Raw genomic sequence first — 27,083 nt, forward strand, 5'->3', positions numbered from 1 at the left:
AACCCTCATCCCCGGGCCCACCCTGGAGCCCTCACCACCTCCCACACCTCAACCCCCTGCCCCAGCCCAGTGAAAATGAGCAAGAGTGGGGGAAAGCAAGTGTCGGAGGGAGGGGGATGGAGTGAGCAGGGGGTGGGGCCTCGGAGAAGGGGTGGGACCTTGAGGAGGGGGCGGAGAAGGGGGTAGGGCAAGGGTGTTCCATTTTCTGTAATTAGAAAGTTGGCAACCCTATGTCAGCATCAGATGTTATCAAACATCATTACTGGCCATGTAAGCACAAGTATGCGCTCTACAAGCTGTGGATTGCACTTGGGTGGTTAATTATATAATTGTATTGCCACTTACACAAAATAACCTCTGGATGTCATTCTTAATGGCAAATTGAATACTATCTTCTGTGTCATGAGGAAAATAGGTTTCTGTAATGTTGTCAGGGTGGAGATGTTTCACAGAGTTCTAATAACAATATTTATTTGCTCTTGGGCTCAGTTCTGCCCCCACCCCTCCATACTTGCACAATTATTCCTCAATAACCGTCATTTTAAATGCTGGCAACTTTTATCAAAACAAAGCACAAGATTTAAGCGTCTTCCTTACCGCCAGCCCTCCAATCCTCTTTTCTCCAAGCCCTAAAACCTGTTGACTCATTTGTGGGGTATAATGTACTTAGAGAGAAACCTTCTCCTCATATCAATACTCTGTGTATCAGTACACGGAGGATCAAGCACTTAAGGTTATCATTGTACAGGTTGTTCTGTGGAGAAAACTGTGATTAAATTATTTCAAACCCCTAAATCCTTCATTTTTAGCTACTTTTCTGGGACATTACTGGGTGTGTCTGATTTGGTATTTTCTTAACTGAGATATAAATGTTGAATATTTGTTTCCATGGAGACTAATTCATTAAAGGGGAACTCTGTGCTTGACAGGACACTGTCAGTTAGGTACATGTATTGTTTTCCTTCCCAAAAGAAGCTAAAATTCTGGACGCCATCAGGGAGCAGGGCTGATTTTGTGCTTTATGGAGTCCTGACAGGTTTCCTCTTTTGAAAATATTTGGCATGTAAACACAAGCTGCTAAGCACATTAAAATAGTCAAAAACATTTCCATTTCAATTTTCTTGGATGTGACCTGTGGTGATTCAATCTGATCCAGACATTCTGTTGTGCATAGATCCCATTCACTGTTGCATATATGTCCAATGCATTGGAGATGTTCAGTCATTGGTTGATGCATTTTGAGACATTCATATCCAGCTCAGACCAAATGCAAACCACATCTACTATATTCTTGAGTGATCACACTGGTATGATAGCTTGTATTTTTCATGGAATATTATTTCAATCACCTGTGTCAGTGTTGTGAACAGCAAAACTATAGTTTTTCGTAGACTCTGACAGTTATAAAACGTTCACTTGCTGGTAGTTACCATGTTGTTTAACTATTCCCTTAGTAATTCTGATATCTGTATAGTCAAAAAGTTACAACACATATAGCAGGCCAAGTGGGACTCAAAACGATTTATGCTAAAACAAACATCCTTGAAACCCAGAATACAGGCAGTAACATCACATTAAAAGGCAAAAATTTCAAAGTAAAACAGTTCATCTATCTGGGCAGCACCATATTAACCAACATAGATCTCGAGAAGGAAGTCACATCCAGGACTACGAAAGGCATCCACTCGATTTACTAAACTCAATAATATATGGAAATCAATGATATAGTGTCACAGTTTCAGGATAACTGCACCTGTATGTCTCCTCCATAGTCCCTCAAGGGCACCCACTTAAAAGGTTTCTGACTCCCAGTCATCACCTCTCTTGGGTAAAGACCTGCATGTCACTCACTGCTGTTTGGGGTTTTAAGGCTGTACAATTAACTGGATTTACACTGATATCCTTAAATCTAGAATGAGAACAAGAAGTGGACAGAGCAGTCATTTCTTTATACAGCTCGGGCCTTTGATCTTTGTCTGATGATTAGCTGTTACAGAAGGCCAAGACGCTCTCTTCAGGGCATAGCTTCAAAAGGCTGAGATTTTCATAATCGGAGTTGGGTAATTTGCATTATTCTCTTCTGATGCTTCCCTGGGGTACTTGGGGTTGTGCAGCACCCTGCTGCTACCTGGCTTTAGCATGAGAAATGTTTGCCTGTGCCTGCCATGGATCAGCTCCCCAACTCAACTGGCCATAGGCAATGAAAGCACTCCCCTCTAAGCCTGTGAAGACCCTGCTGTCTCTCTGCAGGTTAGTGATATGCACACTCTGGTCCCAAAGTCCTGCAAGCATCTCCCTCCAGGGAATGTCCAGGCCCTGTTCCACTGCAAACTTGTAATGTTCACAGATTTGCTGCTTCCAGAGAAGCAATATGTCCCAGCTTACCATTTACACCTCATATCACCATTTAACACACAGTACTTTAGGTATGTTTTTATAGCGAAAACAAGTAAAAGTTTATTTAACGAAGTACAGAGATTCAAGGGATAGCAAGTAGTAGCATTGGAAGCAACATGATTACATATGAAATAAAATCATAACGCATTCTAGAATCTAGACTTACTTAAATAGATACTTCTTGTATTATAGAACAATGCTCACCCAAAGTCCTTTCAGCATTTTACAGCCAGGATTGACTGTGGTCTTCTCTTTATGAAACAAGTCATGCCATCAGCTTGTCTCCTCAATGAAAGATCCTGGATGTCAGTTTGCACCCCCAGGTACATCAGAACAATCTATTGTCCTTATTCTTAAGCAGGATACTCTGAGTATTTTTCTTGCTGTATGCTCCTTTCTTGTAGATTTTGCAATCTCTTACTCAGCATCTGGCTCAGTGTACAAATAGACCAGAAAGAGACATAGGTGTCTGTTGCCCCCTTCCAGAAAGGAACCTGTCAGAGATGTGTCACCTCCTGCTAACCTGCCTTAAGAATATAGTTTTCAATACACACACTAACTCCGTAAATATTATCTGTACAAACATTTCACAATGATTATAATGACCGGTGGGTTACTGGCTCTTGATAAAGTCCTTACGTGTCACTTTTTAGTGAATAATTATGTAAATATCTGTATCCCCTGTGCCCTTTGCCAGTTGAAACCAAGAGGTTTTGGGTCACATCTCTCCACAGGGATTCCCTAGGAAATCTACTTAAGACTTATTGTCTCAAAAGCGCATACTTGTCTGGAACATTGTCAGTAAAGTCTTTTGAACTTTGGTCTTACACTTTGCACTTACCTCCCTCCTTTCCTTCCTCCTACACACAGGAGTTGTATACAATCCCAGCACACAATAATATATAATTTAATACAATAAGGTCTTTCAAGGATATTACAGGAAATTGCCATATCTATCACCTACAGGACCAGAACAAAACTGAGAATTTTCAATTCAGACATAATCTTGGTGCTAATATATGGCTATAAGAGCTTGAGATCTACTTAAAACATTTGACAAAATTAGATGCCTTTGAAAATAAGTGGCTATGAAAGATTCTGGGCATTTTTTGGAAAGACTTTGCCACCAGTGAAGAGATACAAGAAATCACCAACTAGCAGCTCGTTTCCACCAGAATCAGGAGGACGTGTTGGCCATATTTGGGACATGTACTCTGAATAGTACATATTCATATGCCAGTACACGGATTCCCTTATGAAGCTGTCAAGTAGAAACCAGCTGATGTGAGGAAACCAGCGTGCCCAAAAGAAACCTGAAGAAGGGAGGGCAGAATAGTTTGATCTCAACGTCATGGAGCAAACAGAAGCAGCAGCAAATGACCGAAGAATGGATGAGACTGATTGCAACCCTGTGTGCCAACATTGGTATGAGAAGAATGTAATAGTAGAGAACTGTAAAATTATAATGATTTTTCAAAATGGTTGAATCCAAAGCCATATAGATAACCTCTCCAAACATAATTAACTTGCTCTCTCAAGCATAAGCACCATGCAACAACATAGCATTTGGTTTTACAAGCTCTGGATTTTTTTTAGTTGGTTTTGTTTTGTTTCATTTTTAGTTATTTCAGCTCTCAGGGAAAGATACCAGAACCAGACCAATGGTACTGGAGTTTGATATTTGCTTCCATCCGTACAAGTGCAGCACAGGAAGCAGCACCGTAACATCCCTTTCTCGCACCCCTCCATTCCCCATCAATGTGCCTGGATGCTAATTTGGCACCTCTTTGATAAGGAAAATAATTCAGTGTGTATCAAGTAAATCTTTGATCACTTAGCTGAGACTGTCAACAAATGTGCCAATAAAAATATGAACATAACCATACCCAATGAAGGCATGTCTAGACAGACACTTCAAATAGGACAACGCACACATGGACAAAGAGGGCACAGTGCAGCATCTGGTCATGAGAGTTTGAACAGTTCATGGAAAAGGTGGATTTTGAGTAGTTTCTTGAAATTTTAAGTGGTCTACAACTCATTCTGAGGCTGGAAAGCTCTGTCTATTCTGTGCTATGTTGTACATTGGAATCTATATAGCAGTACTCTTTCTTAGGGAGAAACCGTCAGAGATAATAGAATACATGTTAATCTTTAATTTTTAGTGTCTTGCCCCTTCCCTTTTGTTGCCTAGTTCAAACCAAGGCTAAAATGGAGGAGCTGAAAAACCACTACAGACACTATTCTCATGATATTTCTAGCCTGGCTGGAAATGGGAGGCATTAGAAATCTCATGAGACATTGCTCGGCTTTTCAGCTCTGGCCTGCAAATCAGTAGTCAAGTTCCCAGAAGTTCAGATAAGAATCCAAGCTTTTAAGTGCTGAGTATGCTTTCAGAAGTTACCCCATCCCAATGACCAGTGTTCAGCCAAGTTGAGTGGCTGAACATCTATTCCATAAATGCTTCCTAATGAAGATAGTGGTGTTCTTTGTGTAGGTTTTTTCATTTGGGCTGATTTAGGAGAAAAAGACATGCATGATGTTAAAGATTAGCTCCTAATGTAACTTGTCAGACTGAGCTAATTCTAGTCACAAAGGTAGCGAGGAAACACAAACATGATAGTGTAGCTATAAAAGCCTATCATCCTGGGCATACCAATGGATCCATGTAAACCTCAGTCTTGCAACATATTCATGAGTTTGTTTTCACCATTTGCTTTTGTTCCTCTGGTCAGGGACATCTTGAGGTTTTCTAATCTATTACATTTATTTCTGCCTGGCCATTGTGTTACTTGAACATCAAGGTTCCACAGAAAGTTAGACTTTGCTTCTCCCTCCCTGCCACTAGCAAATATTTTTCCTAGATAATTGGAAGCACAAAGATTTCATTTATTGCAAGACCAAATATTTGCTTTATATCGAGATTTTTGCCTGGTACTTGTACCTGCTCTGTGCTTTATGCTTTGTGCATGGCCATAAAACCTCTAAGTACATAATTTATGGACTCTGCCTTCTTTGAAATGAAAACAAAATGTGGATAAATATTAAAGGTAGCTAATGATCTGGTTTGCTATCATACTGAGTAATCATTTTACTGATGTAAAATATTTGTAACTGAAGGAGCAGTGACTCCAGAGGTATTTTCAAGCAAATTAAGGCTCACAGAAGCCATGGCTTCCCCTCATCAGGGCATGTTTTGTTAGTCTCCTGTTCCAACTTTAGGCCTCTTAAATTAAAAATAAAACATGTTGCCACATGCCTGTTTTACTGTGTAATACTATCAGGTAGTGTGTACAGCCAAACCGCTGAGCTCAATTTATTTTGTACATAGGCTCTGAGATTAAAGCATAAAGTGCCCTGGGTCAGTATGTCTCTCCATCCAGATTAAAAAACAGCCTTGAGGCTTCTGTGCTAGAGATCAGTGAAGTTTAGGGTGGCCAAGTGCCTGATTTTTCAACCAAAAAGCCCAACTGAAAAGGGGGAACTGACAGTGTTCAGAACGGACATCCAAAGTCTGGTTACTACGGGCAGGGGAGGTGCCAAGTCATCACCTGTGCTAGCCCCTACTCAGCTGGAGCCACCTCCTACCTGCATCAGGTGGCTGCAGTTCCCAGCCCCAGCTCCGCAGGTGAGTCCCTCCTGAGCCAGGGCAGGGAGGAAGCAGCAAATGACAGGGGGAGGGCCCTTGGGGAGGAGGCAGGGCCTCAGTGGAAGGGATGGGGCAGGAGTGGGCCTTGGGGGAAGAGGTGGGGAAGAGGAGGTTCCAACATTCCTGCTGAGTGTCCGGTTTTTAAATATTACAAAGTTGGCAACCCTAGTGAAGTTATGGTGCAGTGGTGACCCTCTAGTGGGTTGGAAGCTGTGCTACTAACTGGTGTATCCTTCAGTTTCAACATGAAGCCACAGTATTAGCTACCTCGGAAGTTACTGTAGCATGTCTCCTGCTGTTCTGGGGTGGGAGGAGGAATGAGAGTATGGTAATGAATGTCATCCACAGAAGCAGTAAAATCAGGGAGAAATGTGACCTTCCTCAAAACAAACTGAATATGTTCACAATTCATATAGACACACTGCTAAAGACAGAAGCAGGACCATAATCAAAATAAGAGAATGGGGGAGGAATTTCTAGTTCCATGTTCTGATGTGTTCAAGTGCCCCTTTCTTACCAAATTAAATACAGAAACTACGAATACCTTTTCCTTGGCAGGTGACAGGACAGACCCACCAAAATTGAGCATATAAAGAGAGACATAGGATAGTATGCAACCCAAACTAAGATGAAGGGCTGATTTCTCCTCTTCCTTACACTGGTGTAAATCAGATGTAACTCCGTTGACGTTGGTGAATTTATTCCAATGTAAAACCAATGTAAATAGGGAACAAGTCAAGCTCCAAGTCCTCATTAACTTACCCATCTTCAACTCATCACTAAAAATGAGTCATTTTCTGTGGTCCTCCGGATAGCGTCATTTGACTCGTGCACATTTCCACACTATTTCATTGCTTCTTTGTTGTTACAGACGTACTTGAAATGATAAAACTCCCTGCAGTCACCATGTTTTTCTGTTATTAGAAGAGGAGGTGAATTAATCACTTAATTCCATTCACTTCAGTACCATATGAACATTTTATGTAATTATAGCCTGTGGTCCCTGTGGCTGAGAAAGTGGTGGTATTTTTTTATTTTATTTTATTTTATTTATTTTTTTATATAATTTTTTTTTTTTGAGAACTGTCAGAGTGGAAACCTCTCTGTCATACAGTTCAGAGGTGTAGATGGGATTACAGTCACCTTCATTGTCCTGACTGGTGAAGTGCTTTGTGGCGTATCATTAGCAGCAGTTTCAAATCAAAGTATTGGAGCAAGAGCAAAGGACAGATAATCAGTTTGAATGTTGCCTTTGATCTGTACAAAGTAAACAGGGAAAATAGGGCAAAATAGAAGAGAACCCTGCAGGGGAAGAGACAGGGAGCAGAAGCAAGGTTACAGATTTCAGCTGCCAAAGGCAGTGAATTCTGTATGATCTTTCTTGGATTGCAAAGACTTCAAGGCAAGGAAAGTCCCTCACGCTATAAAAGTAAGGTGTGAAATTATTGCACTATATAAATGATTAGTAAGTGCCTTTAGAAATCTGGACATAAATGGAATTTCCTGGCTGGCTGACTACATATTCTCAGGAATTTATAAATAATAGTTCTGGCTTTGACAACTCCCCTTCCTTCCCACCTCCCCAATTTGGTTTGGAGCCACCTGCTGCTTAATCTCTCGGATAACATGCACCTCACAGCAGCATTAAATTGATTACAAAGTTGTTTGCAAAGCACTTTTATATAGCACCTTCCATTTTCAGTGCTAAGTTTGTTTATTTGTTACCTATGTTCTGTTAATCTGAAATAGCCCAAATCTGTTGATCTTCAGAGCATACAGCAAGCCATATCATTTTAGAAGGGCTGTTGGAGAAACAAATATTTTTTGAATTAATATTTAGGGGAACAGAGCTTCTGGCTTTTTTCCCCCCTGCCTTATGTAGTATGTGTTTTGGGATTGCTGTTCCTTTTGGATTTATTGTATTTGTTAGGTAGTTAAGGAAGCTTTCAGAGAAGCATCTCATTTTTGTTGTTTCATGAATTGAAATAAAAAATGAGCTTAGGAGTTAAGCAGCTTCTTTCTGAGTGTCACACAACCTTTGAAAATGGACCCCTTTCTGACAAAACACACTTGGAAACCATGGAGTCATTTCAATTGTAGTTTTGTTACTCAGAGAAGAGTAACATGGTACCAATTACTGCAGATGCAAGGCACCTGCCGTCTTTTGGCACTGGTGAGATAATGAGATATAGTTCATATCTCGTTTTGGTTTTTCCTGTCATGAGATGGTCCCATGTTCAAATGACCAATCTGCAGATGTACCTCCAATTCCACCTCCCTTTATTTGAAAGCCAGTCAGTTCATACACATTGGTAGGAGCCAAGCCAGAAGATAAATCCCCAGTTTTCAGAGGTCAAATCCATCCTAGCTGTAACTCCACTGCCCTGCTTTTACACCAGGGGTAAATTTGTCCCTAGGAGCCCATGTTTAGAGTGCAATAACCAGAAGAGGAAGGGTTTGGTGGCTTTTGCCTCCTTCTTACTAACACAAATGACTGAGAATGGACAGACCTGAAACGTAAAACTGGCAGTGCTGGATTCTCACAAAGAGGCAGTGAGTGTTTGAAAAGGAGAGGTCAGCAGAGGATACATAAAACTTAAATCACCTCTGGAAACTTGTCAGAAAAGGCTGCCGTTTACTTTACTAATCTGCTTACTGTAGATTGCTCACACCTGTATGGTCCAAATTTGTGCATGACTCACCAAATGCAATAGTAAGATAAGGCTGAATTGGGAAACTCACATGAAGCTAGACAACATTGTGCAGGTGATCAGAAACTCCCAAGGATCACAAAAATTAAAGTTGCTGGAGGGACTGAGGGGGTATACTGGGCCATTTGGTCCAACTCCCTTCCTCTGCAAGTCTGTTCCCATGTGTATATTCTCCATTCCTTTGTCAGACCTAATTTAAATGTCTGCTGCTTCCTTTGGTATTTGGGAGACTGCTCCACCGTCTGATAGAACTCGCTGTTAGGAAGGTTTTCTTGATATTCAACCTAAATTTCCCCTTTAATTTAATCCTGTTGCTCTGAAAAATATAGGTGCTTGTGCCACTTTAATTATTTCTCTTTGTTTGCACCCTCCTGAATCTAACATCGGTTGAATATTTAAAAAGATTAATCATTCGTAGAAATTGATCTTTTGGAGAACTTTTATGGCTACTTCAAACAAAATTTAGCTAATGGGGCCACATTTATTTTCCTTTATGCTCACTAATCCAGATGGACCCAGGAATCAAGGTAGCAAAAGTAGGTTGCTGATTTAGCTGGCAGCACTTCTATGGTTGTCTAAACTTTATGATAATTTGATTCTCTATGCAGATCCAATGTTTTGTTAAAAATGGTGATATGATAGAGAGGTTATTGTTTTAGAAACCCTGTTAAAGTAAAAATCTTTAGTAAACTTCTGAGAAACCTCAAAACAACAGAGGATGTGTGTAGAGGACAGTGTTGTCAAACAGTTTCTTTTTTAAATGCTTGGAAGAGAGGGGCTCTTAAGAGTAATTTGAAAAAAAAACAAAAATATGAGGAAGAAATGAAGATGCATCATCAATTTGAAGACAAAATTAGAGGAAAACCAGTACTTTGTTATTCCTTTATTTTGTATTTCTTTCAAATTTCATTGAAGCTTCCTGTGGGTTGGTGAATCATAACTGAAGATACACTAATTCAGAGTTCTATTATTGCAGTGGATCAATAAACTGCAATATACTATAATGATTAATCTTGCCATTTAAAAACCACAAAGGAAACACTTTTTACCATAGATTTCTACAATACCAAAACTGAACTGATCATACTTTTCTTAAATGAAGAAGGATCATAGGAGCCAAATATTATATATAAAAAGAATACTGGATAATACAATGCATGCTTTCTTGGCCTCAGAAAATGCAAAATCACATGTATTTCCTTCCCCAAAAGTCTTGGGCTGAAATTTTCAAAGCTGCCTCAAGGATTTTGATACCCAGTTAAAATTAATGGGAATTGGGCTTCCTGGTCCTTTACATGGCTTTGAAATGTCCCGTTATTCTGTACAGTTTTCTCTTCTGTATTGTTATATGCCTTCTAGTGAAAGAATGATGCCCTGAATGAAAAATGACATTTTCATCCCTCCCTACACATGCACACACATTGATTGGCCTATACCCCAGTATGAAAAGGCAATGAAATGACATTGTTTTGTACAAAAACGTCAGTTTGAGAGTTTGTAATTGCAGAAAGAAGCTGCTTTGTATCTGATTTTGGGTTGACTAAGTGGGCTGATATTGTGTTTTATTGGTCCAGCTTCTGTTGGTGAAAGAAAGATGCTTTTGCTCTTACACAGAGCAATTCTTCAGGTCTGTTTTAGCAGTGAATATATCTTCAAATTGAAAAACAGGATCTCTGTGTTTTACCAAGTCTGGGCAATTTTATGTAAGGATTTTTTGAGAGGTTTTATTTCCCACAAATTCAGAGTACTTGCCACCAGTAAACTTCCTATAGATGATTATTCTGTAGAGATGGCTGCTATTTTCACTCTCCCTGTGCCTAAAAATAGCTGAGTGTTCAATCTCTTTAGATTTTGTGTAGCCATTGGAAAATTAGTACACACCTTGCCTAAAAGATCCAGGGAGAATATAAAGTGGGATTGTTCTGTCTGCCAGTAAGATAACATTGCTCTACACAAATTAAGTAATCGTTGTTTTGGCAAATGGCTCGTGCCATTTATCTACATGAATATCTGCAGAAATCGGCAGGAGCCTAAATGTTCAAGAATGGCAAGTTCGGGTATCATAGGCTTGATTCTGATCTCATGTATGCCAGTGTAAAACAGGAATGACTTAGTGTAAATAATGAACTCTGATGCAGGCCCAATATCACCACCAGTTACCCAGGGGAAATATCCAATGTGTTGTAATTTCTTCAGCTCCAACTTCATGAACTATTGGGAAGATTCTGTGCCTGACATGAGTCCTTTTGATGATGTCATGAAGTTGAATATAAAGTGTCATGAGTAAAGTGATAATGCGCAGCTGTGTGTCTCTTGCCCAAGGGGTCCTGCAAATTTGATGGCTGGAATGCTTTGGACAATAATGAGAGATAGCGGTGTTGGACTTAACAGAGGAGATCCTCATCCCACTGAGGTCAGTGGCAGAACTCACAATGTCTTCAGTCTCACCAGGATTTCACCCACTCTGTCCACAATACTGCAAAACTAGAACATTTGTTACTGGGCAGAAGTCATCATTATGAGGGGCTAGCTCCTCCTTTTCCCTTCTTATCAATGTGGTGCCTTCAGTGATAGTGAGTCAGGTTTCAAATCTTGGTTCATTTTCAGTCAGACCCTCTCTATTGAATGCGGTATGAATGTATTTCCACAGACTGACCTTATAACAGCAACATGTGCCCTGATGAGCGCAAGAGTCATTTATTCTCATTCTCTTTTAGCCGGGTTTCTTTGCCTTAGGATAGCTTATTTTTGGCAAGTTCACCTTTGTAATTGACAATTCCATTGTTTCTAAGGAATGCAGCTGTCATGGAAGGTCATGACCAGGGAAGTGGTCCCTTTGGTATCCTGAGTGTGCCCTGCTCTGTGAATGGTTCTGGAGTTGAGGTTTTGGACTTGTGTAATTGAGGTGTCACCAGATTGGATATTAGTCTCCGAGTACAAAGACATATGGAAATTCCACTTCCATCCCATCCCTAAGGCATGAAACTTGTTCTTCAAAAACAATGGGCACAGTTCAACTCTGATTTTTGGAAATATTTCAAAAATGTTTTCAGTTAAATCTGCTTTTCTTTTGACCACTGTTGGGCTCATGTATAACTCCAGGTTATCCCTCTACCCGCTCCCCCACTTTTTCTTGACAAGCTCACTTGATTCTAAGGGGATATTTTCTACTAAACTGTCTGTGCTGTTTCTGTATCATTAGGCAGGGCTTCAATGAGGGCTGCTTGGTAAATAAAACTATTTAGATTTTTCTTTCACTGTTTTGAGATCTCTCCTGGGTTGCACAGTTGTCCTTTCTATGTTCCTTCCATCTTATCTTCCAACTCCAATCGTCCTATTTACATTCTCTCATGCTTTCCCTCCCATTTTCTATCCACTTCCTGTTTTGTTTAATTTTTCCTAATATATTTCTTTGTTTGTTTTTCTTCCTCTTCCCTTCGAGTTCCATGTTGTCTGTTCCTCTCAATCCACTCCCACTGTGTGTTTTGCATTCCCCTGCACCTTAAATTTCACTTCGTAATGCATTCCCCACATGGTGTTCTGTTCATATACACTTCTGTGTTGCTCTTCTAGTAAAACTTAGGATACTAATGCGTAAATATTTGCTGCCATCTAGAGCAACTACACAGGTATTGCATCCATGCCCAGCTACTGTGCTGACCAGTCAGGATAGTATTAAATGTCGTCAGCAGAATTCTTTTCTGACTTTTTGGTGATTGCGAATGTCTCTTTCTATCCAAGACTAGGTTAACAAGGTTTCTAATGTCAAAGACTTCCCTTTGTCACATGGGAAGGAGGGCAGTTACATGTAAGAGGGTTCAGGCAGTTGTTGGAGTGAGTCAGGTTAAGAGTATATATCCACCTGATAAGGATGCCCCCTTTCATCTGGCTACCATCCTCTCCCTTCTTTAAAGGAACTCAGGGGGTCTAGCTGCTTCCATTCCAGGAGCTAGTGCAATATTTGATCAGTCCTAATGAACTGTGCACTTGCTATTATTTAGCATATCATTAGGTCCAAGGTGTGACACATCCACAAGTGCCTTAAAGAATGGAGTATGAAGCACTTTGGGCTTTCTTTTGCCCCATTATCTATGGGCTTATGGAACATGTGAGCAGGTTACAGACAGATGGTTTGCTAGTGTCCAGCACAAAGAAATCTAGGCTTTGAATTCAATCTGTCTGGCCTTGTTCAAGGCCCTGCATACCCAGCCCCAGCCTATATCTCCTTTTGCTTTCACTCAGTTTCTTCCACTCTGTCAGTGAAGTTTTCTTCAAAATGCTCTTTGTTTTCCCATTCCCACCTCCTTCTGTGCTGCCCCCTCTGTGTGGAATGCCATTTCCAAGCCTAGTAACCAAGATGCCTCCCCTCTCCTCATTCGGTTTTCTTCTGCCTTTTTGTCTATACGAAAAGAATTAATGTTAATCAAAAGGGGAAACTTAGAAATCAAATTTAGCTGAACCATCAGGATATGTATATGTCTGACAAAGTAACTGAGTTACTTTACTGTTATAACCTTGTGTGATGGTTTGTGGGATATGTCTGTCAACGTGTGAATTCTATTTTGGTTTTGTGTACACCATGTTGTATTTCAACCTCTATTTTTAAAGTAACTCTTACTGTGGCTCTGAGCAATCATTTTGTAGCAGGAACTTGACACTTAGTAGAAAGACTGTCTAGAAAGTTCCCCTAGTGAAACAATGAGTTGCTACCAGATGGACCATTCATTTTGAACAACTCTTCCAGAAGCTGATCTGGAGGTTGGAGCCTGGGAAGACCCCAGCAGAAAAACAGGGACAGGAAAGTGTCAGGAGCTGTTTTAAAAGAGGAATGCTCTCTAAGCAAAGGGAGCCATTCCACTGCTTGAAGACCAGACCAAGTAGGCAAGAATAGCTTCCTGGTCTAAAGGACAAACCCGGGAGACTCATAGGTGGTTGGGACACACTGAGGGAGATTACATTCAGGAGTTGGTTGTTTTCCTAAGATCTTGCAGATCTTTTAAGAGTAAAAGTGTTTGTGGTTAAGAAATTCCTTTGCTAAGCCTGTGCTTCCATGCCATATTGTCATGTTGTCCCTTAAGGGTGTAGCTAGAAAAAAACAGGGCTCCCACAGCCAAGTGGACTCTGGGTGGAGGATGCATAAGTGACAGGGGTTCTCAGAGGGGCTGTGGCATTGGTTCTGGGGTCAATGTAACTGGACTATGAGGTCCCACTGCCCGGAAGGGTGTCAGACACAGGGTCTTCATCTGGGAGTACTCCTGAGACCCAGAGTTAGGAACAGTAACCAGTCACTACCCAGAGTGAGGAGGCTTGGAACCATATGGAATTCAGTGGCTGATTCCCATCACAACAGACTGGTGTCTGTTCAGAGAGCAGGACTAGGCCAGATTGCAACACTTTGGTCCTACCTCCCCGTGTCCCTGACCTTTAAGTTTGTGTGTGATCTTCTCATTATGAATCTGAGTTCAGATTATAAGCTATTTGAGGCAGGAAATGTGATTCTATTTATCTCTGTGCCAGTGGAGGCTCAAATACAGAGGGCATTGAGGCACTTCCCCATCCCCCAAAGTAAAGCATGCATGGAGGGGGGCTGCTATAGACTTATTGGGTTTGTGATTTGTATGGTGGCAAGGTGCTCTTCATCACCCCCTTCTGGCTCGTGCAGAGACTGCTGACTGAAGTTCTGATAGAAGAAAACCCAGGCCAATTCTGAGTGTGATTTGGGATGCTGGATTCACTGCCCAGTCCACAGGCTCGGCTACATTAATGTGCTTGGGGATCTTCTAGAGCACCCCAGCAGGGTCTACAATGCAGTTGGAGTGCAACACTTCAGAGCACTCTGGAGTCACCACAGATTGTGACTTGGGCAGTGAATGTGGTGCTCCAAACCTCACTCAAAATGGCCACAATTTGCTTCCTATCAGACCTTCAGTGTGCAGTCTGCAGGGGATGAGGCAGTGGAGAGAGGGAACGTAACAGAGGAAAGAGAAGAGTAGGACCACCACCATCCTGGGAAGCGTCCAGGCCCAGGATTGGCTAGGGTAAGTAAGGGCCCTAGGCAGCATGGGAAGGCAACCTTCCTAGGGCCCATCCTCCAGTTTGCCATGTTTGCAGGGGGGTGGATGGCAGTCCATGGGGGCAAGTGCACATGGTTTGTTTTTTAGACTATGCCCAAGTGCCACAAAGTTCACCAGCTGCTGCTCTGTGTAGCACCTACCACGTTCAAGTGCTCAAAAATAAGAAATAAAAATTTAAAAATAGGACAGTACGTTAACACAAGTTGCACAAGCCCTAGCTGGTTATATTGGTTCTGCTGAGTTCCTCTTCCTAAAGATAATTTACATTGGCAAGTGAAAATGACATTTATTATTATTTGTATAGCACTCAATGTTTATTTAAATACTAAATGGAAGAATATAGAGTAGGGTTTGTAATACTGAATGATTTAATTAATTAATTTGCCATACTTTTTTTTATTCAATATGGAGTATCTATCTTTTGAATAAATACGTTATTTCTCTTCATAATGAATGATATGCAGATTTATTTTTCCCCAATACACTTTTTTATACTAAGTGATAAAATCAGTATACTGCAGAATCCTTATAGTTTCAGATCATTAGAATATAGGACAGTTAATCTCTAACTAAAAATTCAGATCCTCAGCAGGCAACTGATTCCAGGAAAATAATCTTACCAATAAATAAATATGTAACTATAATATAGTATGTTAAATAATGAAGAAAAGCGGAGATAGTGAAGGCAATATATTTTTTAGACAAGTTCTGTTAGTGCAGCTACAGATTAGAGGGACTCCTATCCAGAGAAAAGTTGTGGCAATGAAGTTCTCCTGAGGAAGAGGGATGGACATTATAACATAAAGGCTATTATGAAGGCATATAAAACTCCACAGCCTAAATACTTAATGCTCGGCCTACTAACTCTCTGTCCTCTTCTAGAAAGGGACTTGTGCTGGGATGGGGCGACTTCACTGTAGAAAAGTGTGCAAATTCATTCCTATGGCTGCACATAAATATGCTCAAAATTACCAAATACCATGCTGATGATCACACTATAAAAGAGGACATGGATTCTTTGTCCCCAAAACACTCAGGTCCTCCACAGCATGATGTGTCATTGAGGCCTGGGATCAGGTCCTTGTTGTTTAATGCCTATGTCCCCTGAAAGAGCTGCCCCATGTTTACTGCAGATGGTTTCAGAGAAAGCAGCAGCTAGTCTGACTGTCAGCCCACAGTAATGCAACTTTACTGCATTAATGTGTGTTCCTCTGTGTGTCGACAGTGCTGAGGGCCTGAATTTGACCCATAAACAAGCTTTCAGGGAAACAATTTTAGACTGCAAGTGTCATACTTGAAATGGAAACATCACAGAGGAACCATTGTGGCCATGATCCATGAAAGTAAAAATGTGCTTAATAGTAAAAGAAAAATAATTTAGAGTGAGAGTGTCAGGTCAGAGGAAAGATCCTTCTCCCTCCTGGGAATAGAGTTAAACCTAAAATCCAAGAGTATTTAGTCTTGATTTTCCTGAGACCTGTTTTCTGTTCATGGAGGGCTTAGAAATGGTCATTTTGGAGTGGACACAGAATTAACAGCAGTTATGCTCTTCCAGGAGCATTGTTTGCTGTTAAAGAGCATAGTCAGTCATTTGTGATATTCATTTACCACCTATGCTGCACTCTCCTTATTTATCCTTCTGATGAGAGTACAGCTCTAACCACATCCTACAGAAAACATCAGCCTAATGTTGATTGACTACACTAATTGTGTGCAATACATAAATGTACTGCTAGTCTTTTTCACAAGAAGGTTCAATTTTAGATAATAAAAAGACACAAGCATCTGTTTTCCCCATCACTCCTTGAAACATAATTGCAAGCTGAGTCACTCAGATAAATTGGGAAATAATTGGAAACTTCTTAGTTACCATTATTGTTTTGTAAATGAGAGAAGTACAAACTTTTGCTGTACTTACTAATGCAGTCAATTGTGCCTCTGTTGTTTATGTCTGCAGGCTGGTTTTCTAAGGGACAAATCCTAAATGGTCTTCTGAGGCCACTGGAGGATCCTGCTTGCCTACAATGAGTGGCGTGGCTTTCTAGGGGGGAAAGAGAGAGGGAGATTTGGAGAGAATATGTCACGGGGCAGGAGGATTTGGCCCTAAGAGAGGAAATGATTCACCATTGCTGCCTCATTTCCCACTCTTAAGTTCCTGTATAGGTTTTTTTCTTTATTCTCTTTTTCCTTTTTTCTGCTTTTCATGGTGAGAGTCACAGTGGCATCATGGAGAGCAGGGAGGACCACGCCTCCCTTTCTTCTGCAACAGGTTCCAGCTTCTCCTGGGGGATTCCCCAGCAATCCCAGGCCAGTCGGGAGATAAAATCCATCAGGTGTGATCGAGGTCAGCCTCGGAGCCTCCACCCAGTGGGATGTGCCTGGTAGAGTTCCAAAGGAAACCTCCCAGGGGGCATCCTTATCAGGTGCCCGAACCACCTCAGCTGACTCCTCTCTATCGATAGGGTTTTTTTCTGTTTAACTTAACTACACTAGATTGAGAAAGTGTTAAAAATCCCTTTGACAACCTAGAGATTTGAAACCAGCAATATTTGTTGACAATTTACATAATCCTACCACAACATTTAGAGAATACTTGTTACTCAAGCAAACCGATCTGTGCTTGATCATCACCAGGGCAAATCCCAAAGGGAAGTAGCTTCCATGCAGATTGAGTTCAACCTGGATTGATCTCAAGCTGGGTTCTTAAGATTATCTAGCTGGATATTCAGTTTGTCCTTCACCAGAGATTTTATTATATCACTGACAGTTTTTTGCCTTGTGATTGCCTGCCATGTGTTTACCAAGGAACTGCTAAGCATCTTAATTCATTGTTCTTCCATCCTAGTAACATGTCCGTACTGAAGAAGTTCCTGAAACGGAAGTAGTGCTGATGGAGGTAGTTTCTTAATTCAGCTACAAATATATTAATTGTTGATTGTGTCCTGCCATTTAATATCGAGCAGCAGTTAAAGATGATGAGAACTTGTAGCCTGATCTGTTGATTGTATATTAATTATATTGATTACTTAAGAATTCCGCATTAACAATCTGAGATTTGGTAGGTTCTTGTTTAAAAATCAGGCCCAGTATATTAAAATTACTGTTCAGTTGGGAATCCCAATGTGTAGGGGAAACCCTCTGTATTTGTAACAGTTTTATTAACACAGTTAGCAAAGTTACAAACACTACTACACAGTAAGGTAGCTAGAGATAACACAGGATGTGTTGTGCGTCTGAGCATCCGTATACTCATACCATCCTTTGCAAAAAGAACCAAAATATTAATTATCCTTCTCGTCATCAGTGGTTGTCATTGTGGCACCTCCCAAGAGTTACAGCTTCCAGAGAACACAGGCTAGGATACAACTTTTATAATGCGTTACACTAATGCTACTATGCCTAATGCATAAGGCTCCTTTTGTGTCACGGAGGGCATGGAAGTCACGGAATCCGTGACTTCTAGAGACCTCCGTGACATTCTCTGCTTCAGCCCCAGGGGCTACGGGATTCGGGAGCTGGCAGCCAGCCTGGCCCTGCCAGGGTTCTGGCGACAGCAGCAACAGGGGCCCCCTACAAGGTTCTAGTGACAGGTGACAGATTCCTGAGGGGGCCCTCTTCAGGGTTTCAGCAACGGGCGACAGCGTTGCAAAGAGGGAATGGGATGCCTTGAGCAAGTGGCTGGGGGGTGTCCTGTTTTCTCCTTGGGAAATATGGTCACCCTACAGCTTCCAGCTGCTGTGGGCAGAAGGGGAACTCCAGAGCTCCCAGCCACCACAGTGGCAGGGGAAACCATGAAGCCGCAGCAGCAAAAGTCACAGACAGGTCACAGCTTCCGTGAATTTTTGTTTATTGCCCGTGACTTATCTGTGACTTTTACTAAAATTACCTGACAAAATCTTAGCTTTACTAATGCAAAATCAATAGGGATTTCATTCCCTTTTCCTTATTTATATTTCCTCACCCTACTAATGTTTGGGGGCCCTTCTCCCATAGGTTAATTGGCTGTTTACCTCAAGTTTATTAGCATATGTGTCAACTAGTTACCTTGATATTTTTGTGGTGAAACATCTGCTGATGTTCCTAACTTAAAATATGCCAAGCTGGTATAAATGAGCGTCTTGTGATTACCTGTCAACGGTTTAGTCATTACAGCACCCTGTCTTGTGATAGCTTATGATCCAGGGTTACTCCTGGTTAACTGCACATGTAAGGCCTTGGGGCTTTATGCCTTGTTTAGATAAACTGTTGTCTTACAGGCCTGAGGTTTGTAGGCTCATTGCTTTACTGCCTTAACTTATTCATATGCCTTACCTGGCAAATACCTATTGGCTACAGAGCAAGCTTCAATCCACTGCTCTTCAGCCTTCCTCAGCACCACATTATACTGCCATACAGTAGAGTTGGTCTAACTCTGTTTCTGTATATCTGCAGCTATGTAGCCAAGAGTTTCTCTGCCACTGAGGCAAAAATAACCAATGAAACCTTGCAAAAGGGCCATTACGGTATCCCAAGTGTTGGCAGCAAATTGGTGCTGGGAATGTTCTCTGCTTCAGCCCTTTCCTTCAACATTCTTAGGCCTTGTCACACTGCATAATTAAGTCGGCCTAAGTTAAGTTGATGTACAGCCACCACAGTAATTACTGCAGTGGTTCATGTCCACACTACGCCCCCTCTGTAGATGGCAAGAGTGTTTCTGTTGATTTAACTGTGTGGGGCATTGAGGCATTGACAGCTGGAGCCCCACCCTGGGACCTACTGCCCAAGCTATCAGCCCCCTCAGGGCTCAGAGCAGGAGCTCCCCAACCTTGGGGCACACAGCCAGAACCCTCCTCCTCCACCCTGGGGCTCACAGCCAACGGTCGATGTAAGCAATGTACTGATTGTCCTAACTCTACTGACCTAAGCACTATGTGTCTCACAGAGGTAGATTTTTTTAGGTCAGTGTACTAAGCGACTTACAGGAGCAGGAGGAGCAACATTGTAGTGTAGAAACTTAGAGTTAGGTTGGCATAAGCTGCCTTACATCGACCTAACTCTGTGGTGTAGCCCAAGCCTCAGCAATAAAACCTTTACGTTTTCAGATAGAGGAACATTCTACTTTTTCTTCCAGGCATTGTCATACACAGGTATCTCTTCCACTGCTAATTTACATTCATGAAAAAAGTTCTACCATTTCCCAAATGGAGGAGGGGAGTTGACCCAGAACCTTACTGCTGTCCATTTATGCAAGGGTTTTACTTGGAGCCTAGGTAGTGATAGACTAGAAAGTGACCTACTTTGCTAGTAGTATTGTATCTGTTGACCACATCTGGAGGGAAAATTCCAGTTTCCCCATGTTTGGTTCTTAATAGTTTATTAGCACAAGGCTGGGTATATTTGAAGTTGCCTTCCATTGATAACAAGCATTGTTCATTTTTCTGTGCATCTTGAAACAATCACTCAGTTAGAATCTCAGAACATGTTCTCTTGATATCCAGCGTAATAGACATCATCCCACTTCCATTAAAGTAAACAGCCAAACTGATTGACCTTAGTGGATATAGGCAGGGCCGGCTTTAGGCCAATTCCACCAATTCCCCCGAATCGGGCCCTATGCCTAAGAGGGCCCAGTGGCAGGGCCGCCAGGGGGTGGGGTGGGGGGCAAGTGGCCGAGAATCCCTTCCCTGACTAGAGGCTCCTTTTTAATTTTACTCACCCGGCGGAGCTCTGGGTCTTCGGCGGCACTTCGGCGGCGGGTCCTTTACTCGCTCCAGGTCTTTGGCAGCACTTTGGCAGCAGGTCCTTCAGTGCCACCAAAGACCCGGAGCACCGCCTGGTGAGTACAAGCCCCATGTGGTTTTTTACGTGGTTATTTTTTTAGTCATCCCTGCTGGGGCCCCGTTGAAACTGTTCAAATTGGGCCCCACACTTGCTAAAGCCGGCCCTGGGTAGGGTAGGGGTAAGTTCAAACTGACTGAGCATTCAGTTTCATTATATGAACTCCCAACTACAATAGTCTCATAGCTCCTAATGTCTGTTTCTCATTTAGCTGTTTCCTTTATTTTCTCCTCCATCGTTCTCCATTAAGCTCCCCTAATTCTATGTTCTGATCATTTTGAGAGTTTCTTAAATGAAAGTATTACTTCCTGTTGCATACAATATCTTTTCCTAAGGTCACTTTATTTTTCAGAACATGTTGTTGCCCATTGTTTCTTATGTATGTGTTATTTTTTTTATTTGTTCTGTATTATCACTTGTTTTTGTCATTTATAAAAACCTTTTAAATAGACAACCAGAAGCTTTTAGTTTTTAAGAGAATATGATCTTCTGCATCTGTTACAGTCAGGTAGCTTAGTCCTGTGTATCATTTGAATCATTACTTTACATTTTCATCTACCAGAACCCTGTATTAAATAAAGAAGAGCTTCTTAATCTCATCTAGTTCAGAAACATCTGCTTTCTTTTGTAATCAAAGTATTTGCTTGTTCATCAGATCTGCCATAGGAGAAACTAAGCTAGGAAATGCTAGGGATTTTATCCATCTCCCGTTGATGTGAATGGGAGTTTTGCTATTGAATTTACTGGATACAGGATAAAGCCCTCTCTTAATGTTCAGTACTAAGGCTTGTTGGCTGAAACCCAGGCTAAGAATTTATACTTTGATTTTTACTTTTTTTGGAGCAGTAGTTAGGTTAGGGGGGTGAAGATCAGTTTGTTCTCTACCTGCCTCTAATACGTCACTACACAAATATTGTAACATAAGAAGTACATGGCCACTTGAAATTTCATGATGAAAGTGGAGAAAGACCTCGGATCCTTTTGCTCTAGAAGCACAGGACGCTGACACTTAAGCTAAAGGATAACCTCCTCTCTGTATTAGCAGGTTAGGATCTGTGACAAACAACTGAATAGTTTTGATCCCATCTAGTAGGGGACATGCTTTTGTACTCACATCTCTCCTCTACGGCTGTGAGACCTGGACACCAATCAAATGGCATATCAAACAGCTAGAGGCCTTCCATATGCTGTCTTTGCATGCCATTATGGGGATCCGTTGACAGGACAAAATTACAAACCTGGAGCTTCTCCAAAAGTTAAATGCCATAAGAATCAAGGCCATGCTGACAAAAGCTCAACTACGCTGGGTTGGACATGTTCAGGCATCATTAGGATGCCTGAACATCAACTCCACATGAAAATTTTCTATGGAGAATTGACACAAGGACATCGGAATCAAGGTTGTCCCAGAAAGCACTTCAAGGACAGCATCAGGGACAGCATACACTTCAGTACAATAAAACCGGATGATCTTGAGAAAGTTGCATTAAATAGATTAGCAGAGCAACTTACAACACTCAGAGCTTTTCAAGCCTTTGAAGAAGACAGAAATAATTGATTGTTAGTTGCAAGGGGAAAACATCATACTACTGCTATAGCTACCAAGACGCTCACCGATGACTTTGTCTGCCCGATCTGCTCACGAGCATGCGTGTCACGCTTTGGACTTCAGAGTCACTCCAGAATCCACAACAAGAGAGCATGAAAACGTCATCATCAAACCGACGGACTACACGTGCACACACACAGAGTAAGGGACACGGGTACTATATTAACCAGGTTATTACAATAAGAAGTTGAGAGTTTCAGATGAAAACACAAAGCTTATCCCAGAATTCTTTGAAGGAGGAATGAACAGGAATGAACCTGCACCCACAATCCTTCAGTGTAAGTTCCCTTGACCTGGAGTAGTATACCATCATTGTTATCAAAGTAATTTTGGCGTACTGGGGTCAGTGGGAGTTCTGCCATGAATCAAGCTATAAGTGGCCTACTTTTGGATCTGCCATATTCCAGTTTACAGACATTAGCCCGTAATGAAATTTAGGATTCAGTATTCTGTCAGGGCTCAGTCCTTTGTGGATTGATTTCCCTCTATCTTCATTTACGTACCTTTTTGTTTAAAGGGCTGGCTACACATACTGTTTCCATTAGTTTGTAGTTACAGTAATATACTGTTTTTGAATGGCTAAACCATATTTGCAGTTGAAACTGAGCTATATGGAAAAGAACACCAAGCTGGCAACCAACCCATAGATAATCGCAAGAGATAGGTGACATGCCTGCATTCTCAATTATTTCCATAAAATGCACTGTTTTGCTACTGTATTGGAGCAGCTGCTTCCAGCTGAGCCAGAGCTCAGACCATAGCTAATCTGTGGTCATAACAAAATAAACAGCAGGATCTGAAGCGTTTTTTTGGCTTTTGTATCATGACTGTAGTAGTTGTACCTTGTGCTGATACCCAAGGCAGAGACAAGTAATTTTTAGCCAGATCTGCTGTGGAAACCACAGACTCACTGGAGCATTCCCTACTGCACAATACCTTCTGCTGCTGGGCCTGAACACTTAGGAAGTTTGAGATTACTAACTATTCTAATATTCGTTAAAGTGCACAGAGTGAACATTTTTGCTGACTGCATCTTTTATACTTTAGCTGATATGGTCAAGCAGGAAAACAAGAATACACATTCAGTGTTTTGTTTTGCTGTTTTAGTCTGTTTTAAATCTCATCTCGAGAGCTCCCCAGATTAATGTCTTTAACCTTTACCTTTAGTAGCCTAAACCTGCTCGCTTTGTCTAAATTAATTTGTTTAGCTATTGTGTATCTCATTTTGCAGTGTGTTCAGGAGATAGAGCTCAGGCAGGGCCCTGTAACATGTTGATAACTGATTTTTATTGGGAAGTAAAGAATTCTCAGGAGACTTGCTCAAAGAGTGCCAAGCATTATGTAAGTCAAATTCACAACCTTTCCTGTGATCATTAAGAATTGCTGTTATGGAGCCTGGAAACTTGACACAGAGGCTAGATGCAATCAGCTAGAAAAATTTGTGTTACAAACTCTGGCACTGATCATAAAAAAACAGTCATAAATTACAAATCAGGAAACTGAGTACATATGTATTGTACGGAAATCTCTTTCATGCCTAAAAACTATTGAGGTTGTTGAAGGATCAACTTATTCAAAGATTGCCTTGAAATAAACATAAGACTCCTGTCATGGGCAGGTAGCAAACAAAGGAGATTTGAAAGAAATTTTCTCCTGGGATTAGGGAGTTAAAATAAAGGGTAAGATTTGCTGTTTATGTGGCATGCTTATTCTGCCCATCAGGACTGCCTGTGACTTTGACAATGTTATCTATCTACCCAGCAGTATTTAGATATTATTAGGCTCCTTATTTTATCTCACATATACCATGGTGAGTGTGAGTTCAGTTTTAACCGGAGATGGAGCCCAAAGCTAGTGCAGAACTGCGCCCATAAGAGCTGGTTTTCAAATACTTTTGATTTGGGATTTTATGAATATTTTGTTTCCTGCAATTACAGCATCATTCATTGATAAAGAACTTCTACCCACTCCATGCACTAGAACTGTATTTATTCTATCAAAGAGGTTTTTCTAAATCTTCTTAATAGGAGGAAAGCCAGCCCAATTGTATTGGTGTCCCAGTTATGGGAAGCTGGGAAATTGTGTGCAGCAGTGTTACAGATAAGAGGGACTAAATATGTTTGTCTGGCATCCTGCAGATATGGTATTGGCTGCTTTAGTGATGAGGCATTGATTATTTCTTTTATCAGGGTCGAATAAGAATGCCCAGTGGGAAGCAGTAGAAACTATTTTAAATGTTAAAGCTTCAGTGTTAATATGCTGAAGCAGTTGTTGCAACAGCTGATTTTATTTTGTCTGTACACTGACCCTTTGCTTTATCATCTCAGCACCACAAACTGATTTTTCCTCCACCATGATCATATTAAGAACGGAATGTGGGTCTCTACATCTGGAATTGAGGAAATGAATTGTTGTAGAGCTGCAAAGTTGAAATATATAACATAACAGCCCTACCTTGAATAGAGTGAGCATATGTAGCTGAGCATATTTTAGGAAGGGTCTTTTTCAGTTTCTTATCATTTTCTTAAACTTTTATCTATTTGACTAAAATTGGTCACAGCTGCTCTCCGTCCATGTAGATGAGAGTGGAAATAGGGACTATGAGGGACCTGGCTTCCTTGCGCGGAATAGGAATTATATAAGCACCTTCACATATGTCACTGATTACCTGTATCATGTAGCAGAGACAGTTCTATTCCTGGCTCTGTAATAGCTGCATAAGTTGACAGTTCATTGTTTCTTCAATTTATTTTTTAAATGTAGAAAATTCCATTGGGATAAACTATGTTAAAAGAAGTTAAGTTTGTAAAAAGAGCATTCAAAAATTAAGAAATGAAAGTTTGCTTTTGTAAGTTTTTACTCCACCCAGCCCCCTTATGTAGATACATTACTATAATCTCTATTTCCATGATCACAGGTAGAACTGAGTGAATAATCTATTTTTCTGGTTCACTGGCTGAACCAAAAATAAAAAACAAATAAAATTATTATATTAGAAGCAAAACTGAATTGTTTTTAGTTTTTCTCACCAGCCCAAAAACTAAGCAAACAAATAATTTATTCAGGTCAAAAGGATTCTAAACAACATCTTCAAAACTATTCTGACAATTGCAACATTTATTTTTCAGCTGACATTATTTGCTGAATTCAACCCAAATTCATGAAGTTTCAGTGCTTTGAAAAATGCATTTTTCAGTGAATTTACTATTCCTTGAAAATGCTTCATCTTGCTTTAATGACTGTTGTTACCACAGGACTCCTACACCGTTCAGTGTCCAGGCTGGATAGTAAATCAGGCAGGGTTGTATAGTGAATGAAGCTCACTGGACTCAAGTAGGAAAGTCTGGTGGTAATATCCAGGCCTCATTGAAGTTAATAACAAAAGTCCCATTGACTGTAAGGGGACAGAATTTCACCCTGGATCCTATTTCAAACACTCCGTAGTTTGACCATGTTAGATCAGAGCTTTTGATTTGGCCCATTATCAGTATCTGCATCACTTGCAAAACATTTATATGAATTTATGTTTGGATGGTGAACAACCTCATAATATAAGGGGTGTTTGGATCTGAAGTTGTGTTCTGCTCACATTCTAGTGAGTACCTTACTGTGTGTACAAACAATTCAGGGGGCGGGGCAGGGAGAAGTCATCCATGTCTATTGGTAACAATAATAGGAATATGCTATGGGGTTTTTTTTTCTTCCCTCAAGATAGTGGTTGTTAAAGTGGACCCCAGGATTTCAGCACTGTATTTGTCTGGTTTTATGTTTTTGTTTAATTTCTTTCTTTTCCTTCCCATTTTTCATTACAGTTATTTTGGGACGGCCACAAATCATCAAGTGCAGATCACCTGAACAGGAGACATTTTCATGTCATTGGACTGATAAGGATTTTCACAACCACACTATTCCAGAAACAATACAACTGTTTTATATGAGAAGGTAAAGAGTGTGTGCAATTTGAAATGCCTCACAGTCGTTGCATTGCTCATTAAAAGGCAATGCAATTCATTTCATGTCATGGAAACAAGCTAAGGCGGCACAATTTAATTGAATGTTTTTGAAACCAAAGATGTCTGTTATTTGTCAAGCATAATGCAATGACTAATATGGATCGGGAAAGAATCGGTTAAACACCGAAGGAAACAGTCTTAGTAGAAATAGGCCCAACATGCAGAATCTGGAATTTGAACACCCCACAGTCTGGGGAAGAGATTTCAGATATGGGGTTTTCGTTTGTTCCCTTGTGAATCTAATAGACAGCTATGAAACTAAAGCCATGTTTTTGAACCTTACCAAGTTTGAGTTGTGTTCACATCTGAGGGTTTGCTTCAGGTCCATCTAAAATTCTGGTTCAAGCTTTAGTAAAAGCCTCCTAAATCAACTGCTAGCTTGAACTCCTTTGAATCCTAAATGCTCAAGGATGCCACTGTTCCATCTAATGTAAACTCTGTGTGTCTCCAGCTGTAATGCATGAGCTATAACAGGGGTCAGCAACCTATGGCACGCATGCCAAAGATGGCACGTGAGCCAATTTCTAATGGGACTCTGCTGCCTGCCAGGACTCCTGACCAGCCCGGCCCACTCTTCTCCACCCTCCCTTGCCCCCACAGGGGCAGGGAGCAAGGGGCAGAAGCTTGGCCCTGCCGGCTCCCCTGCCTCTTCTTGTAGTGTGCTGGGTTCCTGGACCTCTGCCTCTCAGTCCCTCCCTCCCTGCCGGCCGATCAGCTGATGGCCCTTGCAAGGGAGGGGGTCGGGAAGAAGCAGAGTCAGTGCTCACTGCTCCCGGCAGAGGCAGAGAAGAAGCAGGGGGAGGGCCTTGGGAA

General features: G+C 41.2%; 1 protein-coding gene across 2 annotated transcripts in view; it reads left to right on the forward strand.

Moving 5' to 3' along the window:
* The window catches only part of GHR (growth hormone receptor), a 188,243-nt gene that overhangs the window by 144,762 nt on the left and 16,398 nt on the right, over positions 1 to 27,083 (forward strand). For both annotated transcript variants that reach the window (XM_075066929.1, XM_075066930.1), the window contains exon 3: positions 26,070 to 26,199. In XM_075066929.1, coding sequence (XP_074923030.1) covers positions 26,070 to 26,199 — 130 coding nt within the window. The remainder of the gene's footprint in view (positions 1 to 26,069; positions 26,200 to 27,083) is intronic.

This window comes from Chelonoidis abingdonii, chromosome 6 (genome assembly GCF_003597395.2).
Source record: "Chelonoidis abingdonii isolate Lonesome George chromosome 6, CheloAbing_2.0, whole genome shotgun sequence".
Classification (NCBI taxonomy): domain Eukaryota; kingdom Metazoa; phylum Chordata; order Testudines; family Testudinidae; genus Chelonoidis; species Chelonoidis abingdonii.